The sequence below is a fragment of the Ursus arctos genome, chromosome X (genome assembly GCF_023065955.2).
Source record: "Ursus arctos isolate Adak ecotype North America chromosome X, UrsArc2.0, whole genome shotgun sequence".
Taxonomy (NCBI): Eukaryota; Metazoa; Chordata; class Mammalia; order Carnivora; family Ursidae; genus Ursus; species Ursus arctos.
In genome coordinates, this window is record NC_079873.1 from 84,166,554 (window position 1) to 84,186,304 (window position 19,751).

The 19,751-nt window shown below is 43.2% G+C and overlaps 1 protein-coding gene across 3 annotated transcripts in view; it reads left to right on the top strand.

Annotated features, from left to right (window-relative positions):
* Positions 1-19,751, top strand: part of LOC113241171 (NACHT, LRR and PYD domains-containing protein 12-like) — a 48,134-nt gene that overhangs the window by 15,439 nt on the left and 12,944 nt on the right. Inside the window, exons 3-11 of one of the 3 annotated variants that reach the window (XM_057313580.1) lie at positions 638-682; positions 3,852-4,688; positions 7,554-7,643; positions 14,917-15,087; positions 15,203-15,373; positions 17,685-17,864; positions 18,515-18,685; positions 19,257-19,427; positions 19,541-19,711. In XM_057313580.1, the coding sequence (XP_057169563.1) occupies positions 666-682; positions 3,852-4,688; positions 7,554-7,643; positions 14,917-15,087; positions 15,203-15,373; positions 17,685-17,864; positions 18,515-18,685; positions 19,257-19,427; positions 19,541-19,711 (1,979 nt within the window). In that variant the 5' untranslated portion in view covers positions 638-665. Of the gene's footprint in view, positions 1-637; positions 4,689-7,553; positions 7,644-14,916; positions 15,088-15,202; positions 15,374-17,684; positions 17,865-18,514; positions 18,686-19,256; positions 19,428-19,540; positions 19,712-19,751 lie in introns of all 3 variants that reach the window. The other 2 variants (XM_057313583.1, XM_057313579.1) reach the window with 2 other exon arrangements.

The window sequence follows — 19,751 nt, forward strand, 5'->3', positions numbered from 1 at the left end:
TCCTCCTATCCACCTAGTCACACCTTCTCCCAAGTATAAGTCTCACTCTTGCTTTTAAAGGTGTGCAAGTACTAAAAACCTATAGAAATATGGAGGCTGTGTGTGTGTGTGTATGCGCACGTGTGTATGCATGCATGTGTGCCTGCATTTGTGTATTTCTATCTATATACCTATATATGTAACTGTTTGGGTTGAGTGTAAGTGTATATGTATTCAAATTGTAGGTCATAGTATATATCTGTCACACTAACATCAGCTGTGCCTTATTTCTCATTAACAAGTTAAGCTCAACAGAAGCTCCAACAGAAGCAATAGGCTAATGCTCAGTGGAAAGCAAAATACCAGAAACAGTCACTTCAAATCGTGTATGCTCCTTCACGTTAATGCCTAAAGTTTTCCTTACAGAGCATAAAATGCAAATGTTTATACCCTAAATATATGTGTGTGAAGGTCTCACATTAGTTATAGAATAATTTTGTGGGTGAGTTGGAATAGATGTGAGGTGACTTTCTTCCTTGTATTTCTGTCTGGGGAACAGCATGAATGTCTGTAACAGTGTGGCTAAATTTCTGTATATTTTGTGTTTTGATATGAAGGTATTTGTGTTACTCTGAATCCCAACTCTTTTCTCCCACAGCTGCTTCAAATTCTCAGGCTCCATATTCATGGAAGGAGCTCACAGGTAGATGTTTTCTCTCTTTTACTCTCCTTTAGTTTTGTGAAAAGTGCCTCCTATAAACATGGCTTCTCATCTGCATGCATTCCATTCCCACCTCTTCCCCCATATTCATTGGACAGCAACCATTGATTTCTTTTTTGGTAATATCTATGAAACTCCAAGCTGTCATAACAAATAGGACTTTTATATCTTATAGAGTAGGTATTTGAATACTAGCAGGACCACTGCTGGTGGTACAGAATGTTATGACTAGAACAGACCTGTCTGCTTCTAGAGTGATCTAAACTGAGGCCAACAAGTTACAGCTGGTGGGCCAAATCAAGCCAGGGGCCTGTTTTTGTAAATAAAGTTTTACTTGAACCAGCCATGCCCACTCATTTACATATTGTCTATGGCTATCTTCAAGCTAAGATGGCAGAGTTGAATAACTGCAACAGAGACCCAAAAGCCTAAACTCTTTACAGAATTTTACAGAGGAAGTTTGCCCACACTTACCTAGATCAGCATTCCCCAAGCAGTTCTACAGAGCACTGTTGTCCAGGAGGTAGTAACTTGCTCTTAGGAAAGGGCTCTGTAGGCATTTAAGACCAGAAAATGCTGCATTAAACCAAGTTAAACAGCCTTTTTTTTCCCTTTTTTACTGTAGGCCATTTCGGATCCTTTCACATGCTAACATGCATTGAGAAACTCTAAAAGGAGACAAAGGGTGCATTCCCCTTAACTTATTTGACCACTGGACATCTTTTCCACAGCTCTCTTATTAATATCTTGCAAAATAGAGTTCCAAGGAACGCTTATTTGGGAAATGCTAGCCTAGACATTCACTTAACAAAAGTTTGAACTTGATAACTGACTCCTTGGATTATTTTTTTCTAGTTGCAGAAAGTGAAAAGCTATGTAGTATGGTATTTAAGCATATAGACCATGGCTTTAGACAAACCTTAATCTTAATTAAGTCTCTTCCACTTACTAGCTGTTGAACCTTGGACAAGTTATCTAATGCAATAAGCAGGACTGGCTACATAATTGGTGGGCTGTGGTGCAAAATGAAAAGGCAGGACCCCTTATTCAAAAGTATTCAGAATTTCAGGATAGCAACAGCAGAGCATTACACCAATGGATCCTTCTGAGCATGAGACCCATGCACAGATTGTGCACCCATGAACTCATAATCCTGGTTATAAATTTCAATGTCCTCAACTATAAAACGTGGATAATACTTACTTTATGGGATTAGGGTAAGAATTAAATCAGAAATGTATATAAGGAGCCTAATAAAGTGTCTGGCATAGAATAGGCAGTAATAAGTGACTTGCTTTTAATTCAAAAGCATTTATAGCCATATTCAATAATTACTTATTGAGTGTCTACGTGCCAGGCACCATGCTAGGTACTTAAGGTATTATGGCAAAGAATAAAAATAAGGTCCCTGTCTTCATGTAGATTATTGTTTAGTGGGAAAGACAGATAGTGAAAAAATAAACAAGACAACTACATATTGTGGTAAGAGCTATAAAGAGAAAACAGGGTGCCGGGAAAGGGAATAAGAGAGGATCTGCTTTAAATTGAGTGGTCAAGCAAGTACTCTCCAAGGAAGTAATGCTGAAGTTGAGATCTGAAGGATGAAAAAAAGCTCTCCATGAGAAGAGCAGGAAGAGTGTTCCAGGCAGAGAGAATAGCTAGTAGAAAGGCCCTGAAGTGGGAAAGAACATGGCATTTGTGAGAAACTGAAAGCAGGCTAATGTGGCTTGAGTGTAGGGTCTGAGAAGGAGAATGATTCACGGTACACCTTGTAAGATAAGGTAAGAGTTTTAGATTTTATATGAAGTGCAATGAAAAGCCCTTGAAAGGTTTGGGGCATGGCAGTCACATGATGTAATTGGTATTTTTAGCAGATCATGTTGGCTGCTGTGTGGAGGGGAGCCGTAGACAAGCTAGGGCAGACGGGTAGGAGGCTCTTTCAGCAGTCCAGGAAGGAGTTGCTAGTACCTTGTACTTGGGTGGTATTTGAGGATGTAGTGATAAATAAATGAATTGGAGGCTTATTTTGGAGTTATAAATAATAGGCCTTGCTAATTGATTGGATGTGGAGGATTCAAGAGAAGAAAAATAAAGAATGACTCCTAACATTTTTCTGAGCAACTTGGTGGCACCAATGAACTGAGATGAGATGCCTGGAGGTTTTTTTTTTTCTTTTTTGAGGGGGGCAGCCATGTAGAAATCAAGAGCTCAGGTTTAGACATGTAAAATTGGAGGACCCCTTAAGATGTCTGAGTGGAGAGGGTGTATGAGTTATCGTTGTTTGTATTGTTGTCTAGGATTCTGCGATTACTAACTCTTGGTGTCACCTCATTAGATTACCGGGAAATATTTAGAAAACATCTAAAAGAAAAATACCTAAACATAGGAGTCCATAAATGTTATCACCATGGCAAACATATAGAGTCACGACTGCTTGTTGTAAAAGAACATGGTATATCTGAAAAGACACCGTGTGGGATTCCTCAACAAGATCATTTTATTGATATGGAACATGTATTTGATCCCAGTGAAGAGGGCTCCAGCTCCTCCCAAACTGTGGTGCTTCAGGGATGTGCGGGGATTGGGAAAACCACTGTAGTGCACAAGTTCATGTTTGACTGGGCAGCAGGAATGGTCAGTTGAGGCAGGTTTGACTATCTCATCTATGTAAACTGCAGAGAAATAAGCCATATTGCTAACCTTAGTGCTGCCGACCTGATCATTAACACTTTTCAAGATATAGATGGACCAATCCTGGACATTATTCTTGTATATCCAGAGAAGCTTCTGTTCATTCTTGATGGATTTCCTGAGCTTCAGTATCTTGTAGGTAACCAGGAAGAGGATCTTAGTGCTAATCCCCAGGAGAAGAAGCCAGTAGAGACCCTCTTATGTAGTTTTGTGTGGAAAAAACTGTTCCCCGAATCTTCCCTGCTGATAACTGCCCGGCCTACAGCCATGAAGAAGCTCCACTCTCTGTTAAAACAACCTATCCAGGCAGAGATTGTATGGTTTACAGAGGCTGAAAAGAGAGCATATTTCTTGAGTCAGTTTTCAGGTGCTGATGCGGCAATGGGGGTCTTTTACGAGCTGCGACAAAATGCCTTGACATTATGTCCTCTCTTCCCATCATCTCCTGGATGATCTGCAGTGTCCTGCAGTCACAGGGAGATGGTGACAGGACTGTTATGAGGTCACTTCAGACCATGACTGATGTGTATCTGTTCTACTTTTCCAAGTGCCTCAAAACCCTTACAGGCATCTCAGTGTGGAAGGGACAAAGTTGCCTGTGGGGCCTTTGCTCTTTGGCTGCAGAGGGACTGCAGAACCACCAGGTCCTGTTTGAAGTCAGTGACCTCAGGAGACATGGGATAGAAGTATATGATATCAATTGCACTTTCCTAAATCACTTTTTGAAAAAAACTGAAGGTGTCAATGTCTACACTTTCCTTCACTTCAGTTTCCAAGAGTTCTTGACTGCTGTGTTCTATACCCTGAAGAATCACAGCAGCTGGATGTTTTTTGATCAAGTGGGGAAAATGTGGCAAGAAATATTCCAACAATATGGGAAAGGGTTTTCATCACTAACGATTCAGTTCTTATTTGGCCTCTTACATAAAGGAAAGGGAAAGGCTGTGGAAACTACTTTTGGAAGAAGAGTCTCTCCAGGACTTCAAGAGGAGTTATTGAAGTGGACGGAGAAAGAAATAAAGGATAAATCTTCTAGGTTACAGATTGAGCCAACGGACTTGTTTCACTGTTTGTATGAGATTCAGGAAGAAGAATATGCAAAAAGGATAATTGATGATTTACAGTCAATTATATTGCTTCAACCTACCTATACAAAAATGGACATTCTGGCTATGTCATTCTGTATAAAAAGCAGTCACAGTCACCTGTCAGTGTCTCTGAAGTGTCAGCACCTACTTGGATTTGAGGAGGAAGAGCAAGCCTCCACATTCATTCCACCAGCCTTGACACTTAATCAGTGAGTATATTAATGTCTTTTCTCCAATGTTTTGGCCTTCAGAAACAATGGGCATTCTTGTTTATTTCAAGTATTCAGGCACATGACCATTTTTAGCATTGTTGATAAATAAAATGAATCCTCTCTACTTTCCGTATTTTATGTCCATGAACCCAGTAAGGATTTACTGAATATCTATCACGTACTGAACGCTAGCCTAGGTAGACAATGAGGGAAAGTTAACATTTCTGAGCACTTACTATGTGCCAGGCAGTGTGCTAGCCACTAGAAGTGTGTGTGTCTATTAGTCTTCACTGTCACTCTGTGAATGTGTTCTATACTTATAAAGCGTTAAGAGCATGTAAGTCATCAAGATTATCATGGAGGACTCTGCTATTTTGGTATTGATGCCTATTCTAGAAAAGGTGGTGAACTTAACATTGAATTGGTCATCACTCCCCTCTACATATACTTCATCATTGAGACCTCAAAGAGCTCCAGATTAGTAAGGGTCAGAACTGCACTCCTCTGTATATTGCCGTAAAACCTAGGCTTTTTCTATCAAGCTTGCTCCTTCACAAAGGGTCCAGAGCTTGCACCTTTACAAAGGGTTCAAAGAGGCTTAGGTAAACCACTTAAATAATACAGATTCTGTATACTAAAAACAGAGTTCTAATGACTTATTGACTAAAGCAGCCAAGAAGATTTATACCTGTGTTATCTACAAAACGCCACTGGTCATAAGTCTGTTCTCAGTATTTGGGTTACGGTGGACATTGCTGGGGTGCCTGGGCGACTCAGTTGGTTAAGTGTCTGACTCTTGATTTCCGCTTAGGTCATGATCTCAGGGTTGTGAGATCAAGCCCCACGTTGGGCTCTGTGCTGAGTATGGAGACTGCTTAAGATTCTCTTTCTTTCCCTCTGTCCGCCCCCCACTTGTGAGCTCTCTCTTTCGAAAAAAAGGGACATTACAATTCTTTAGTTGTGGGACCAGCTGAGGGGTAGGGGACCTTGAGAAGAAGAGAGTAGGCAGAAATCTCTACTTGGGGAGTGAGTTAACCCAAGTCTTTTCTCTGATAGTTGTATTTCCTTATTGGGCAGTAGCATAGAGATAGAAATGAGCATGGGGTATGTATGTTTGAGGGAAGCGGGAGGGGGAAGGGAAGTGCAGCAAGAGTTGTGTTTGGGATTAGAGTGGAAGGGGTAGGAGAAGTTACATGGATTTAGAATTACCAAGGGCCTTGGCTAGTCTCTTGACAAAATTCATGACAGTTTCAATCCAGATGTATATTATAAAGTAAAATAATGGACAAATACACTGAGAATTTTTTTTTAAAGATTTTATTTATTTATTTGACAGAGATAGAGACAGCCAGCGAGAGAGGGAACACAAGCAGGGGGAGTGGGAGAGGAAGAAGCAGGCTCATAGTAGAGGAGCCTGATGTGGGGCTCGATCCCATAATGCCGGGATCACGCCCTGAGCCGAAGGCAGACGCTTAACCGCTGTGCCACCCAGGCGCCCCACACTGAGAATTTTTAAACACTGTTGGAAACAAAAAAGGGCTTCTGGTTCATTCTAGATTTCCAGAAAATCAGCCTTAAACGGAGTCCCTGTCTTAACCCTATTGCCTTTATCAGAGGGCTTAAAGTTTCTTCAAAATTTAACCCAAAATATTCCTTTCATAAGTGTATTGACTGAGAATTTATTATTGAACTTTTTTAGTTGTTTTTTTGTTGTATAAACAACATAGTGTTATATGAGTTTCAGGTGTACTGTATAGTGATCCAATAATTGTATATATTTCTCAGTGCTTGTTAAGTGTACTCTTAATCCCCTTTATCTATTTCACCAATCCTCCACCCACCTCCCCTCTGACAACCACCAATTTGTTATATTTGAGTCTGTTTTTGTCTTTTTTTGTTTGTTCTTTTGTTTTATTTCTTAAATTCCACATATGAGTGAAATTGTGCGGTTATTTGTCCTTCTCTTATTGCATTCACTTAGCATAATACCCTCTAGGCCCATCCATCTTGTTGCAAAATGGCAAGATGTCATTCTTTTTTATGGCTGAGTAATATTCCATTGTATATATTTGCCACATCTTCTTTATCCATCCATCAATGGACACTTGGGTTGCTTCCATAATGTGGCTGTTGTAAATAATACTGCTCTAAATATACAGGTGCATATATATTTTTGAATTAGTGTTTTTGTTTTCTTTGGGTGTTCCTCAAAAACTGGGTGGCTCAGTCATTAAGCAGTCTGCCTTCGGCTCAGATCATGATCCCAGGGTCCTGGGATGGAACTCCGCATCTGAGCGGGGAGCCTGCTTCTCACTCTCCCCCTGCCTGCTGCTTCCCCTACTTGTGCTTACTATCTCTCTGTCAAATAAATAAACCTTTAAAAATTTATAAAAAATAATTAAAAATAAAAGTACCATATGAACTTTTCTACTTTTCAATTATTGTCAATTCTTCTATTAGTACTGACAGCCGAGAAATAGTTACATTAGAAAGATAGCTTGGAAAGTCACTTGGCTTCTCTGAGCATCTGCAAAATGGTGATTAAAATATCCATCATGTTGAGCACCAGATAAGATGATTTTTATATGTAAAGTGCTTACCTTTGTACCTGGCACACAGTAACATGGGTTGGGCTTTGAAGTCAGACCTGAGTGCTGACCTCTGTTCTGTTCTTGCCTATGTGACTTTAGGCAAATATCTTAACTTTTTTTGTGCCTTAATTTCCTTATCTGCAAAATGGAGTAATACCTCTTAAGGATTTTGGAAGAGGTAAATGAATACTAGTATGGTGACAGAAGCCAAAATCAGCCGTTTAACTTAAAATTTTGTTTTAAATTATTTTTGCTTTTTCATCTCTTTTAGGTCCTTCCAGCTGTGCAATTTGCCAGTGTCTCAGCTACACTTGCTCTGCCAAGCACTGCGTAATCCATACTGTAAAATCAAAGACCTGAAGTAAGTTGAACTTTGCTTTAAACACTTAAGTATTTGCAAGGTAAAGACGGGGTTGCTAGAAATTGCACTGATCAGACCTGAACACAAAATATAACTAGTGCTCAGCTTCTCCATAGCAGAACAGCAAATGGTAAGATATTCTATGAACCTAGAAGGGGTAGAGTCAGGCACAGATCCCTGCCAGCCCCTCCAGCTATTTCCCCTTTTATATGTGCTATTTTTGCTGCAGGAGTAGGTGGCAGATTAAAACATCTAAGAGATTTGTGTCTGGTACCCCTCCTGGACCTACCACTTTCTCCTTCCAGATTCCCACTTTCGTCCTCCTTGGTTTTGTTGGGTCCTATCCCACTCCGTGCAGCTCAATGATCCTTTTCTCTCCTTCCATGTCTCACCCCCATCCCCCGAAGTTATTTCCCGAAGTACCATTGCTTAGAAGCTTCCCACCCCCGCCCGAACCTTCATTTCTTGCTCACTCTCAGGTTTCTTGTCAGCTTGTCAGTCCACATCAGGAGCACACAGGCACAAGCCCCCTTGTTTCCAAACTCTTCACTGCACAGATCAGTGTCTGTTCTCCTTCCCTCCTGTCCCAGAGGAAGAGGCGGCCTTTCCAATCCTACCCAAGCCAGTAAATTCACTCTTTTTTTTTTGTCTTTTTGTAAGCATTTAATTATTTCATTTTACACAACACAGAAATACATAACGATCTAAAAGCCTTCCACCCTACTGTCCCAGACCCCACCCCACTTTGTAGCCCCAACACCCCACCTCCTGCTTACCATCCCCTGACCCTGATCTTACCCTCCCCTAGGTAATACCTTGTTTGCTAAATGTCTTTCTAGACCTTTTTCTATGCTTTTTCAAACACCAAACTATAACATAAGGCACACATAAATCTATAATATACATATCATACACATGCAGAGTTACAGAACTTTGGGGGGGGTTTTGTTTCACACACACACAAAACTGGCTGTCATTTTTTTCCTTTGAATAATAGTACAATGGACATGCCTCAGTATGTAGGGTCTATCTCCTTCTTTTACACATTGTGTGTGTTTAGGCTTTCTTCAGCTGTCTCCTTCCCCATGGTTCAAGTTTCTTCCATATTCCAAAGAACCCCCTCTGCCCTGTATCCTACCCCACTTCTTCCCTTCACAGCCAGAAGTGCTTGAAGAACTCCCCCTGACTGCACTTCCTGGCTTCCTATTTACTCCCCAGTCCTTGTGGTTTGGCTTCTGCCCTTCCCCAGCCCAGATCTGCTCAAAGGTCAAAAGTGGATACCAGACCCAATGAACACTTTCCACCTCCTATCTTAGGGCCTCCCCTGCAGCCCCAAGCACTGCAGAGAATGCTCTCCTTGAAACTCTCTTGCTCCTGTTCTAACTACTCCTAAGGACCTCCTTGCCTCCATGGTTCCCAAACAGTGGCAGTTTTGCTCTCCAGTGGACGTGTGGCAATGTCTGGAGACATTTTTGGTTGTCACAGCTAGGGGGTAGAGTGAGGCACCTAAGGGGTAGGGGCCAAGGATTCTGCTAAACATCCTACAGTGTACTGGACAGCCCCCTGCCACAAAGAATTATTCACTCTCAAGTGTCAAGAGTGCCCTAGAAAGATATAAACGAGCCCAGAGATATTTCTGAAAATGCAGGTGAGGGATCTGGCCTCCAACCCTGATGGTTGTCCACACCTGCCCCAATAGGAGACAGCCCAGAGTCACAGCCAGCTGATGTAGAGATGTCCCAGGGCCATGACACCTTCAGGCTCTAGGTCAGTAGAGTCCCTGGGTAATATCCAGGGCTCCTCTAATTGCCTTACTATGGTCCAGGTGTGACACCTCACCATCCTTCCATCTGTGGGCTAAACCATACATTTAGCTTCCCTCAATACCACTCACAGTCATGAGAAAGGAGACACAGACCATCCTCTCCCCTCCCCTTTTCCCAGTTTACCCCCTCCCTCTGGAAATTGATTTCCCTTTGGGATAGGTTTTATTTCACGTTCATGAATTCACTGAGGGCTCTGTAGCCAGATTCCCCCTCCCACTATTATTCTGGTGGTGGGTTGGGAGAGAGAATCCCTCAGGATGGCACCACACTTTGGTCTGTGGCACTATCAGTTACTGACTCACCTCTTTGGCAGTGGCAGGAGTTTCCAGTTCTGCCACTGGGATTGGGGAGGGTTCTCCTGTTGTGGAGCTAGACAGCCATAGCAGCCCTTGTCAGCAACTGGCACTGCTGTCTCCTGTTTGTAGACCTAAAAGATTTTCTTAGGGGTGGCAAATCTCTGCTGTGTTGTAAGCCCAGCGGTTTTGATAGTTTCTCATGATATAACTTGATCAGGACATGAACAAGTTTCCTGTCTGTTCATTCCTGGGGACTATTGGGATTCAGGAGTCCTCACTATACCCATAACTCTTCTGATACTCCTCCCCAGCCAAGTTCTGATGTTTTCTTTGACAATATATGGGTTGTAACTGCATTCCTGGTGCCAATTTCTGACTTGGAAATAACCTGGTTGCCCAGAACGGGAACACACTCAAGTTAGCTTAAAGAAATGGGGATCTATGCAAATTGGGTTTTCACAATTGTGCAATTGCAGAGAGTGGAAAAGTGGTCATGCCACCATTATCTCCATCTCTGGAGTTGCAGGATCAACTCCTGTGCTGCTTCTCTGTGCCTTACCTGCTCCCTGGGACCTCATTCTGGCATCCTCTAAAAGACATTTGGCTTCTATAAAGCACACAGTTCTGCTCCCTGACAGCCAGGACCAGGCTTTGGCTGTGGCCTCAGCTTTCATGACTCTGACCATGGCCCCAACTCCAAATGACCCACTGTTTCCTTACCCAACACCACCATGACTATGGAATCTGCCTCTCTGTTCAGATTCTCTAGTGTGAGACCTGTTTGGCTCAGGATGGGTCAGGTGACCACTCCTGCTCCAATCATATACAGCCTAGGTAGGGAGAGGGGTGGGTTGTTGTATACGTGGCTGCTCAGGTCCACCAGATGCTAGGGTTGGGGAGGAAAACACATACAAACAGAAGCTATAGTGCTTCTGGGGTGTGGAATGCTAATGCTCTGGAACACAAAGGGGGTCAATCAAAACATGTCTCTGTCAATCTACACCCTCCCCACTTCCTACCCCACCTCCCTCCCACTCCCTTAGTCCCATTCTCCCACTCATCCCCTCCCCCCACTCCACCCAGTTCCCTCCCTCACCTCCCCCCCACCTTGAAAATTGATTTCCCATTGGTGTATGTTTTTGTTCTATTTCACATTTCTAAATTTACTGAGGGCTTTGCTGCCAGATTCCCCTCCCACAGCGGAAGCAAATTTCTCTCCGTGAAAAATTCACAGCTTTACACCAGGGGCAGTCCCAATCCCCAGGCCTGCGAAATATGGGAGGTCTTCTCTGCTGATGGGGTTCGGAGTCTCTCCTGTCTCTCTGGGATTCTTGAGGGTCTGTTCCCTGGGACCCCCCATCTGACCGTGAGTTAACATCAGAGGGCTTCCTGTTGGGAGATGTCAGAGATGGAGCTTTTGCTGTAAATGTTGCTGCTGGTGGGGATGGTGTGGGTGCAGGTGGGAAGGGGGATGAGGGGCATGAGTAGGAGTATGTGAATGAGGGAGGGAGCTGGACAGGAAGGGGTGATGGTGTGACTCTGGACCCAGGCTTGAGGGTCCCAGAGAAATAAAACATGACTGTTTCCACTAACCTGAGATATCCCTCCCTCTGCCCACCAGTGGCGTAATTTTTCCGCTCCACAGCTCCGACCAGGTGCACGAGGCCTCTGCCCAGCTCCTTTGTGGCTTCTGCGCCCAACACATCCTTCTGTCTTTTTCTTCTGCTTCCTGTGGCACCAGCAGCAGTAGTAGAAGTAGCAGCAGCTTGGGACTCCTCTACCTTCTCGTGTGCTCCTTCTGTCCCAACCCCACTGGCAGTGGCCAGGCCTGGCTCCTCTGAGGCCTGGCCCTGCTCCCCAGTAGACCCCAGCTGTTGGAGAGAAGAGGGCAGGGTTGAAACCCATTCTGGGGACAGGGCAGGGAGATGGGGTGGGGATCAAGTAGAGATAATCTTACAACCTGGAAAAGCTTCCATTTCAGGAGGTCCCGTTCCTTCTGCATCTCTGCCAGGTGTGCTTGTGTCTGCCGCAGCCGGAAGGCTGCCTCCTTGCGCTCCATCTCCTGCTGCACTGTGAGCTCCTTTAGGTCTGAGGCCAAGGTCTGTGCAGCGGACTTATGCAGTTTGGCAAAATCATGCAGCCACTGTACCCTGTGCTTGTGTAACTGGCTCTGCCTGCAGGCGAAATGCACGCCCAGAGCCAGGCTGCTCCAGGCACAGGCATCTTTAGCCTCGCTGGGCACTGCACTGTCCTCCAGGATGGCCCTGAGTTTGTTCTCTACCTCCTCCCAGGACAGGGATATATTCTCGAGGTAGAACTCAGGGCCTTTCTTATGCCCAGCCATCTTCTCATTGATGAAGGCTACGACATTGCTGTGCTGGAACCCACCACTGGGGTCGTTAGGTTTCAAGGACATGACGACTGAGCACCTTAGGGATTTGGTTGTCCCTGTGGGGTGAATCAACCAGTTGTTCACTCTGCGGGGCCCCCCCCTTCCCCCATCTCCCCCGCCCCCTCGCTGCCCACTTCCCCCGCCACCTTCCCCCCCCCCGCTTCCCCCGCCTCCTGCCCCTTGCCCGCTCCCCACCTCCCTCGAGTCCCACCTCCCTCGAGTCCCCCCCCCGCCCCCCTTACCTCCCAGCTCCGCACCCCAGCCCAAACACGCCAACCCTACTCTCCTCCCATCTGCTTGCCCTGCCCCCTCCCCCCTCAGACCCTCTTAAAGATCCCCTGACTGGCCTGTCCTACCTTAGTATATCTCCCACCAAACCTCACCTCTAAAGCTACGGCCAGATAGGGTGCCGGCTAACCACGCCTACCGACTAAGCCCAAAGAAAGAGCGCAACTTTCCCTCCAAGGACTCCGGGGGAAAAAGGAAGTCTGGGGGCCAACCCTCGAGGCTTTTACTCTAGGACTGTTCCAACTTCCAGAGACAGTGGGGGTGGGAGGGAATTTGTGAGGACGGTTCCTCCCAATTCCAGGACATATGAGAACCGCTACATTTCTGAAAGTCGTTGAAGGCGGGAAACAACAGGAGTGGTTAGAAAAGACTTAGAATCAAGAATGTGAAGTACTTGTAATGAAGTACAGGAAGTCCTGCCCCCCTCTATAATGGCTTGTCCCACGCCAGGCAAGGGCCTCCTAGAGATGGAATGTTCTAGAACGCTAAACAGCCCCAGTCCCTCGTTGGCTTTCCGTTTCAGGCGGTGGAAGAGGGTGGAGCCTGGGAACAACTTCGTCACCCACTGGCTCAACACTGAACATTATAGTCACCCCAAACAGTCTTAAATTCTGGCCATTTCACCCGGAAACCATGTCTCAAATCTGCCCGCCTTCACACCCCCGCCATCTTAGTCCAGCTCCCCCTACCTGTATTTCTTCTCTGGACCACAGCAGCCCTCTGATATCTGGTCTGTATCCTGCCTACCCTGACATCAGAGGGATCTGAGCATGTCGGTTTAAAACTCCAATGGCTTTCTGGAGCCTTCTGGAAAAACCAGATGGACTTAAGGACCTTCTGCTATAATTGAATGGTAGTTTCTACCTATGAGTCTACCGTGAAGACTGAATGACAAAGTGCATGTAAAGTTGATATAATGTTTTCTATGATCACATATTTGTAAAATATACAAATTCTGTGTGTGTGTGTGTGTATGTGTTTGTACATGTTTCTATGATATTGAAGAAAAGAGTGGGAGGGTATACACTAGACTCTTAATATTGGTTATCTTTGGGAGGTGGAATTGGAGAGGAGGTTTGGAAAAAGTTTTTATCTTTTTAAAATACATCTTTCTATGATTTCATTTATTACAAATAACATACATTTCTATATGTATGCATGCATTAAAAATCTGGAAAGTCATGTACCAAAATGTTAACAGTGGTTATTTTGGGGTGGTAGGAATATAGTACTTAAAAAAAAACTTTATGTTTTTCTCTGTTGTAGAAATTATTTATAATAATCATGTGTTTTAAAAAATTTTTTAACCTATTTTTTGATAACTTGTGATCATTGTAAATAATTTTTAAATATCTATAATGTGAGTGTATCCCTATAATCTCACCCTTCCCCAGCCTAGAAGATAACTACTATTAATAGTTTGATATATATATGTCCTTCTAGTCTTTTAATATAGGCCATAGCAAATATAGTTGACCCTTGAACAACACAGGATTTGAGCTGTGGAGGTCCACTTATATGTGCATTTTTAAAATAAATTCAGTACAGTACTATAAATGTATTTTCTTTTCCTTATACTTTTCTTAATTAAAAAAAATATTTTCTTTTCTCTAGCTTATTTTATTGTAAGAATACAGTATATAGGGGCGCCTGGGTGGCACAGCGGTTAAGCGTCTGCCTTTGGCTCAGGGCGTGATCCCGGCGTTATGGGATCGAGCCCCACATCAGGCTCCTCCGCTATGAGCCTGCTTCTTCCTCTCCCACTCCCCCTGCTTGTGTTCCCTCTCTCGCTGGTTGTCTCTATCTCTGTCAAATAAATAAATAAAATATTTTTAAAAAAAGGATACAGTATATAATACATATAACATGTGTTAGTTGACTGTTTTATTGTGAAGTCTTCTGGTCAACAGTAGGCTATTAGTAGTTATGTTTTGGGGAAGTCAAAAGTTATAGGCGGATTTTCAACTGTGTGGAGGTCATAGCCCCTAACCCCTGAGTTGTTCAAGGGTCAGCTGTAATTGGCAGTTTCTCAAACAAAGCATCTTCTCACTTGTCTTCTGGCCTTTGCCCAAGCTGCTCCATGAGTGGCTTGTCCCTGGGCTCCTCCTGTTCTCCCTGCTCCCATTCTCTTCATCCTCCTGTTCAATTTCTATTCCCCTTTCACAACAGCACTCAAGTATGTCTTTCTCTTATAAGTGTTTCTTGATCCTCCAACTCCCACCCCAAGATAGGCTGAATTGTGCCATCTTTCTGTGTCGCCATGATACCTTGTGCATATCACTTGCAGTACTTTTCAAGGCCAGGTCTGGGTCTTAATTACTTTTGTGTTTTCAGCATCTGGCACAGTGGTAAGCACCCAATAAATGAATTGTTGTGTGGATTGAAAGAGTTCATTACATCAGTAAGGTACAAACAGATACCTTTAAAGAGAGTCCTGTTTTCTTCTCTAAAATGTCTTTTTCTCCACACAGACTGATTTTCTGCCATCTCACAGCTTCTTGTGGTAGGGACCTCTCTTTAGTATTTGAAACTAACCAGTATTTGACAGATTTGGAGTTCGTAAAAAATACCCTGGAAGATTCAGGAATGAAGCTTCTGTGTGAAGGATTAAAACAGCCAAACTGTATCTTACAGACATTGAGGTAACTGATAGCAGGAGAATTTGTTGTCTGTGTTCGTATCATTTTTGGTCAATTTCTGTTTGCATGAGGGTAGAGCATGAACAAGATAATGAGGTCATTCTTTTCTTCTTTGAAGGTTGTACCGATGCCTTATCTCTCCTGCTTCTTGTGGGGCACTGGCAGCTGTTCTCAGTACCAGTCAGTGGCTCACTGATCTGGAATTTAGTGAAACAAAATTGGAAGCTTCAGCTTTGAAATTGCTTTGTGAAGGCTTAAAAGATCCAAATTGCAAATTACAGAAGCTCAAGTAAGTTGTAACTATTAGTTTCCTTGCTGCAAGAAAAAAAATTTAAATATGCAACTCAGGATGGATGTTGTATAATCAAAACACATTTCAAAGAATCATGGAAAGGAAGAATAAAAGGGACAGTCCCTAAAATTGTTCCTATGCAACAAGTTTAGGAAAAGAATTTTCATTGTAAGCGACAATAACATCGATGACTATAGTAATAGCCCACACTTATTGAACAGTCACTTTGTGCTAAGTATTGTGCTGACTGCTTTGTATCCATGATTTCCTTTAATTGCACAACGGTTCTGAGAGGTTTCAGATTATTATCTCCATTATAGCAGATAAGGAAATAGGGACCCAAGGTCATAAGACCAAATAACATGGCAAAGGCACAATTCAGAACCCACATGTATCTGACTTCAAAGTCCATGGCAGTGATTTTAATAAAAAAGTTTATCATATATGTATTAGGGTTCTCCAGAGAAACAGAACAAATAAGATGTATATAAATATACAGTTGACCCTTGAACCTCACAGGAGTTGGGGCGCCAACTCCACCCCCCACAGTCAGAAATCCATGTATAAATATGACCCTCCAAAAGCTTAACTACTAATAAGCCTGCTGTTGACTGGAAGCCTTAACTGATACTGACTGACAAATATTCTGTATGTGATATGTATTATATACCATATTCTTACAAGAAAGTAAACTGGAGAAAATAAAATGTTAAGAAAATCATAAGGAAGAGAAAATACATTCACAGTACTGTACTGTATTTATAAAAATATTCGTGTTTAAGTGAACCCATGAAGTTCAAACCTGTGTTGTTCAGGGGTCAACTGTATAAAGATTTATTTTAAGGAATTGGCTCATGTGGATTATGGTGGCTATCAAGTTCAATATTTGCAAGGTAGGCCAACAGGCTGGAGACGCAGGGAAAAGCTCATGTTGCAGTTCAAGTCCAAAGGCATTCTGCTGGGAGAATTCTCTCTTCTTCCCTGGGAGGTCAGTCTATTTCTATAAAACTTTTCAACTGATTAGGCGAGGCCCACCCAAATTATAGGGTAAATTACTTTACTCAAAGTCTACTGATTTAAATATTAATCTCATCTAAAAAGTACCTTCCCAGATACATCTAGAATGATTTTTGACCAAATATCAGGATATATGAGCTAGCCAATGTGACACAATTAACCAACACAATATATATGTGGGTTTATTTATTTTTTTAAAGTAGACTTCAAGGAGCGCCTGGGTGGCTCAGTTGTTGAGCGTCTGCCTTCGGCTCAGGGCGTGATCCCAGCGTTCTGGGATCGAGCCCCACATCGGGCTCCTCCGCTGGGAGCCTGCTTCTTCCTCTCCCACTTCCCCTGCTTGTGTTCCCTCTCTCGCTGGCTGTCTCTGTCTGTCAAATAAATAAATAAAATCTTAAAAAAAAAAAAATAGACTTCATGCCCAGTGTGGAGCCCAATGCCGGGCTTGAACTCATGACTCTGAGATCAAGACCTGAACTGAGATCAAGAGTTGGACACTTAACTGACAGAGCTACCCAGGCACACCTATATGTGGGTCTTTTTTTTTTTTTTTAAAGCAAAAGCTCTTTAACATTAAAGCTTTCTAAAATCCCCTTTGAGACCCTTCCCCCCTGCAAAATGCCTCTTTTTGAAAATTTCTGAATTGGGGAGATATAGGCATGTGTACTTATGAGCCCTCTTCAAGGCTAAGGTTGGAGCCTGGTAACTCAAGAGAAAATTGAGGACTCAAAGATTATAGTCTCTATCATAGAAATTCTTGAAAGTGATAGAAGAAAAAGTTGATGGGATTCAAGAAATTGGACTACTTAATACAGACAAACAAAGATTGAGAAGACAGGAAGGTTGGTAAAAACCACTCTCCCGTCCCAAGGAAGTAATATTACATGGATGATGATGGTAGGCTGGGTCTCTAAGGATGGAAAATTAATAAATAATGGACTTTTAGATCCTTTGACTATAAAGTATACCATTTCTCCCATGGGGTTTGAAAGAAGCTATGAGATAGAATTCTAAATTCATGCAGGGAGTTAAAATGAGATTAGGTCATCTTGGTATTTCCTCCCAACACTTTTTTTGGAGGGACAGTCAACACTTACTGAGTTCCTACTGGGGGACACAGTGTTGTGGGAGCAAAGTATGATTGTCTCCCCTGGAGGCTGTGACATTGTCAAGGTTGGCAGTCTTGTATGGGTGGGCCTTTATTTTCTCTGCTCATGAGGTACAGTGGGTAGGGGGTAAGTAAGATAATAAAGCAGCAATTCTGTCTCTGTTCATCTTTCTTTCTCTCCAGGTTGTGTGCTAGCCTTCTCCCTGAAAGCTCAGAGGTTGTTTGTAAGTATCTTGCCTCTGTTCTCATTTGCAATCCAAACCTCACTGAGCTGGACCTGAGTGAAAATCCCCTGGGGGACACAGGGGTGAAGTATCTTTGTGAAGGTCTCAGACATTCCAACTGTAAAGTGGAAAAGCTAGAGTAAGTTTCTTAGAACTGTCTGGCATCATCTTATGACTATTGAACTTGTCAAATGCCTTCTATGTGCCAGGATCTATGCTTGGGCTTGGGAGAAGTTATTTCACCTAATTTATTCCTTCCAATAACCATATAAGATAGATTTTTTTAAATCCCTGTTGTACAGATGAGGAAGTTGAAGATCACAGGGAAATGTGACTTGTCCAAGGTCACACCACTCAAAAGTGGTATAGTCAGATATGACTCCAAAATTTGTTTCCAAATCTCCTGCTCTTTCCAGTATACAGCCATCTTGTGTGTTTACAGGAATGACACTACTTAAATATTAAGAATATTTACAATGCACCCAACACTGAACTAGATATGGGTAAAGTTATCAGAAGGACAAGTGGCAAGGCTGCCCTTAAGGACACAATGAACCAATTGGAGAACAACACAGTTCAATGTGTAATGAAATGCCCAACACTGTGGAATCATTTAAAAATGCAGATGAGCCCAGGGAAAGGTAGGAGGTCGCTGTGCGCTGGAGACCTCAGGAGGTGGCTTTGTGAAGGAGGTGTGCCAGGAGCTGGAACTCGAAGGGAGGCTAGGAAAACATTCTCAGAAAGCTAAGAGACAGCAGTGGCTGATTTTTCTTCTTTTTCTCTTGGTAGCTTGAGCACATGTTACCTAACAGATGCTAGCTGTATGGAGCTCTCTCCTTTCTTGCAAGTGAGTCAGACTTTAAAAGAGCTGCTTGTATTTGCTAATGCCCTGGGGGACACAGGAGTACAGCATCTCTGTGAAAGTCTGCGGCATGCAAAGGGTATTCTCGAGAATCTTGTGTAAGTGTCTGCTTATCCTTTTTCTCACGGGCCTGGGCACTTGAGGTTCAGTAGGACTCCATGGTTAACAGCCACCTTGGTATCCCCATTCCTCCAGGCTTTCTGAATGTTCCCTTTCTGCAGCTTGTTGTGAGTCCCTCGCTCAAGTCCTGAGCTCCACTCGGAGCCTGACAAGGCTGCTTCTAATTAATAACAAAATTGAAGATTTGGGACTGAAATTGCTGTGCGAAGGATTAAAACAGCCTGTCAGTTAAAGGATCTGGCATAAGTATCATGGACTATAGCCACAGGCAGAGTTTCCTGATGTTTCAGCAACTCTTAAAATTAAATGAGTATTTTTTGGCCTGGTGATTGAATCTCCAAGGAAGCAATAAATGAAGAACCAAATAATTTAGGGAGAATAAATGTTCCCCTCTCTACAATCTCTGCTTGGCCCTGGCCCAAGGGATTTTTTTTTTTTTACACGATACTCTGAGTTTCTAATGTGTTTTTCTAGTGGGCAAACAGAATTCTTAAAGTAACTCAGCGCAGATGAAATGATGCCAGCCTTCTCTACCTTACTTCCTGGCAGGTTGTGGACCTGCCACTTGACTGGAGAGTGTTGTCAGGATTTATGCAATGCACTCTACACCAATGAATACCTAAGAGACCTTGACCTCAGTGATAATGCCTTAGGGGATGAGGGTATGCAGGTGCTGTGTGAAGGGCTGAAACACCTCTCCTGCAAACTGCAGACCTTGTGGTAAGTACACAGCGACTCTTTGCTCACTGGGCTCTTGTTCCAGGCTCTATATGAAATGGAGGGTCACTGTGAAACTTGGGGTAAAACTGATTTCTTTCTTGAAATTCCCATAGGTTAGCAGAATGTCATCTCACCGATGCGTGCTGTGGAGCCCTTGCCTCTGTCCTCAACAGAAATGAGAACCTAACATTGCTAGACCTAAGTGGAAACGACCTCAAGGATTTTGGAGTGCAAATGCTGTGTGATTCACTGATTCAGCCAATATGTAAACTACAGACATTCTAGTAAGTTACTATGGCGGGGGATGTGGGAGGGAGGGGGTCA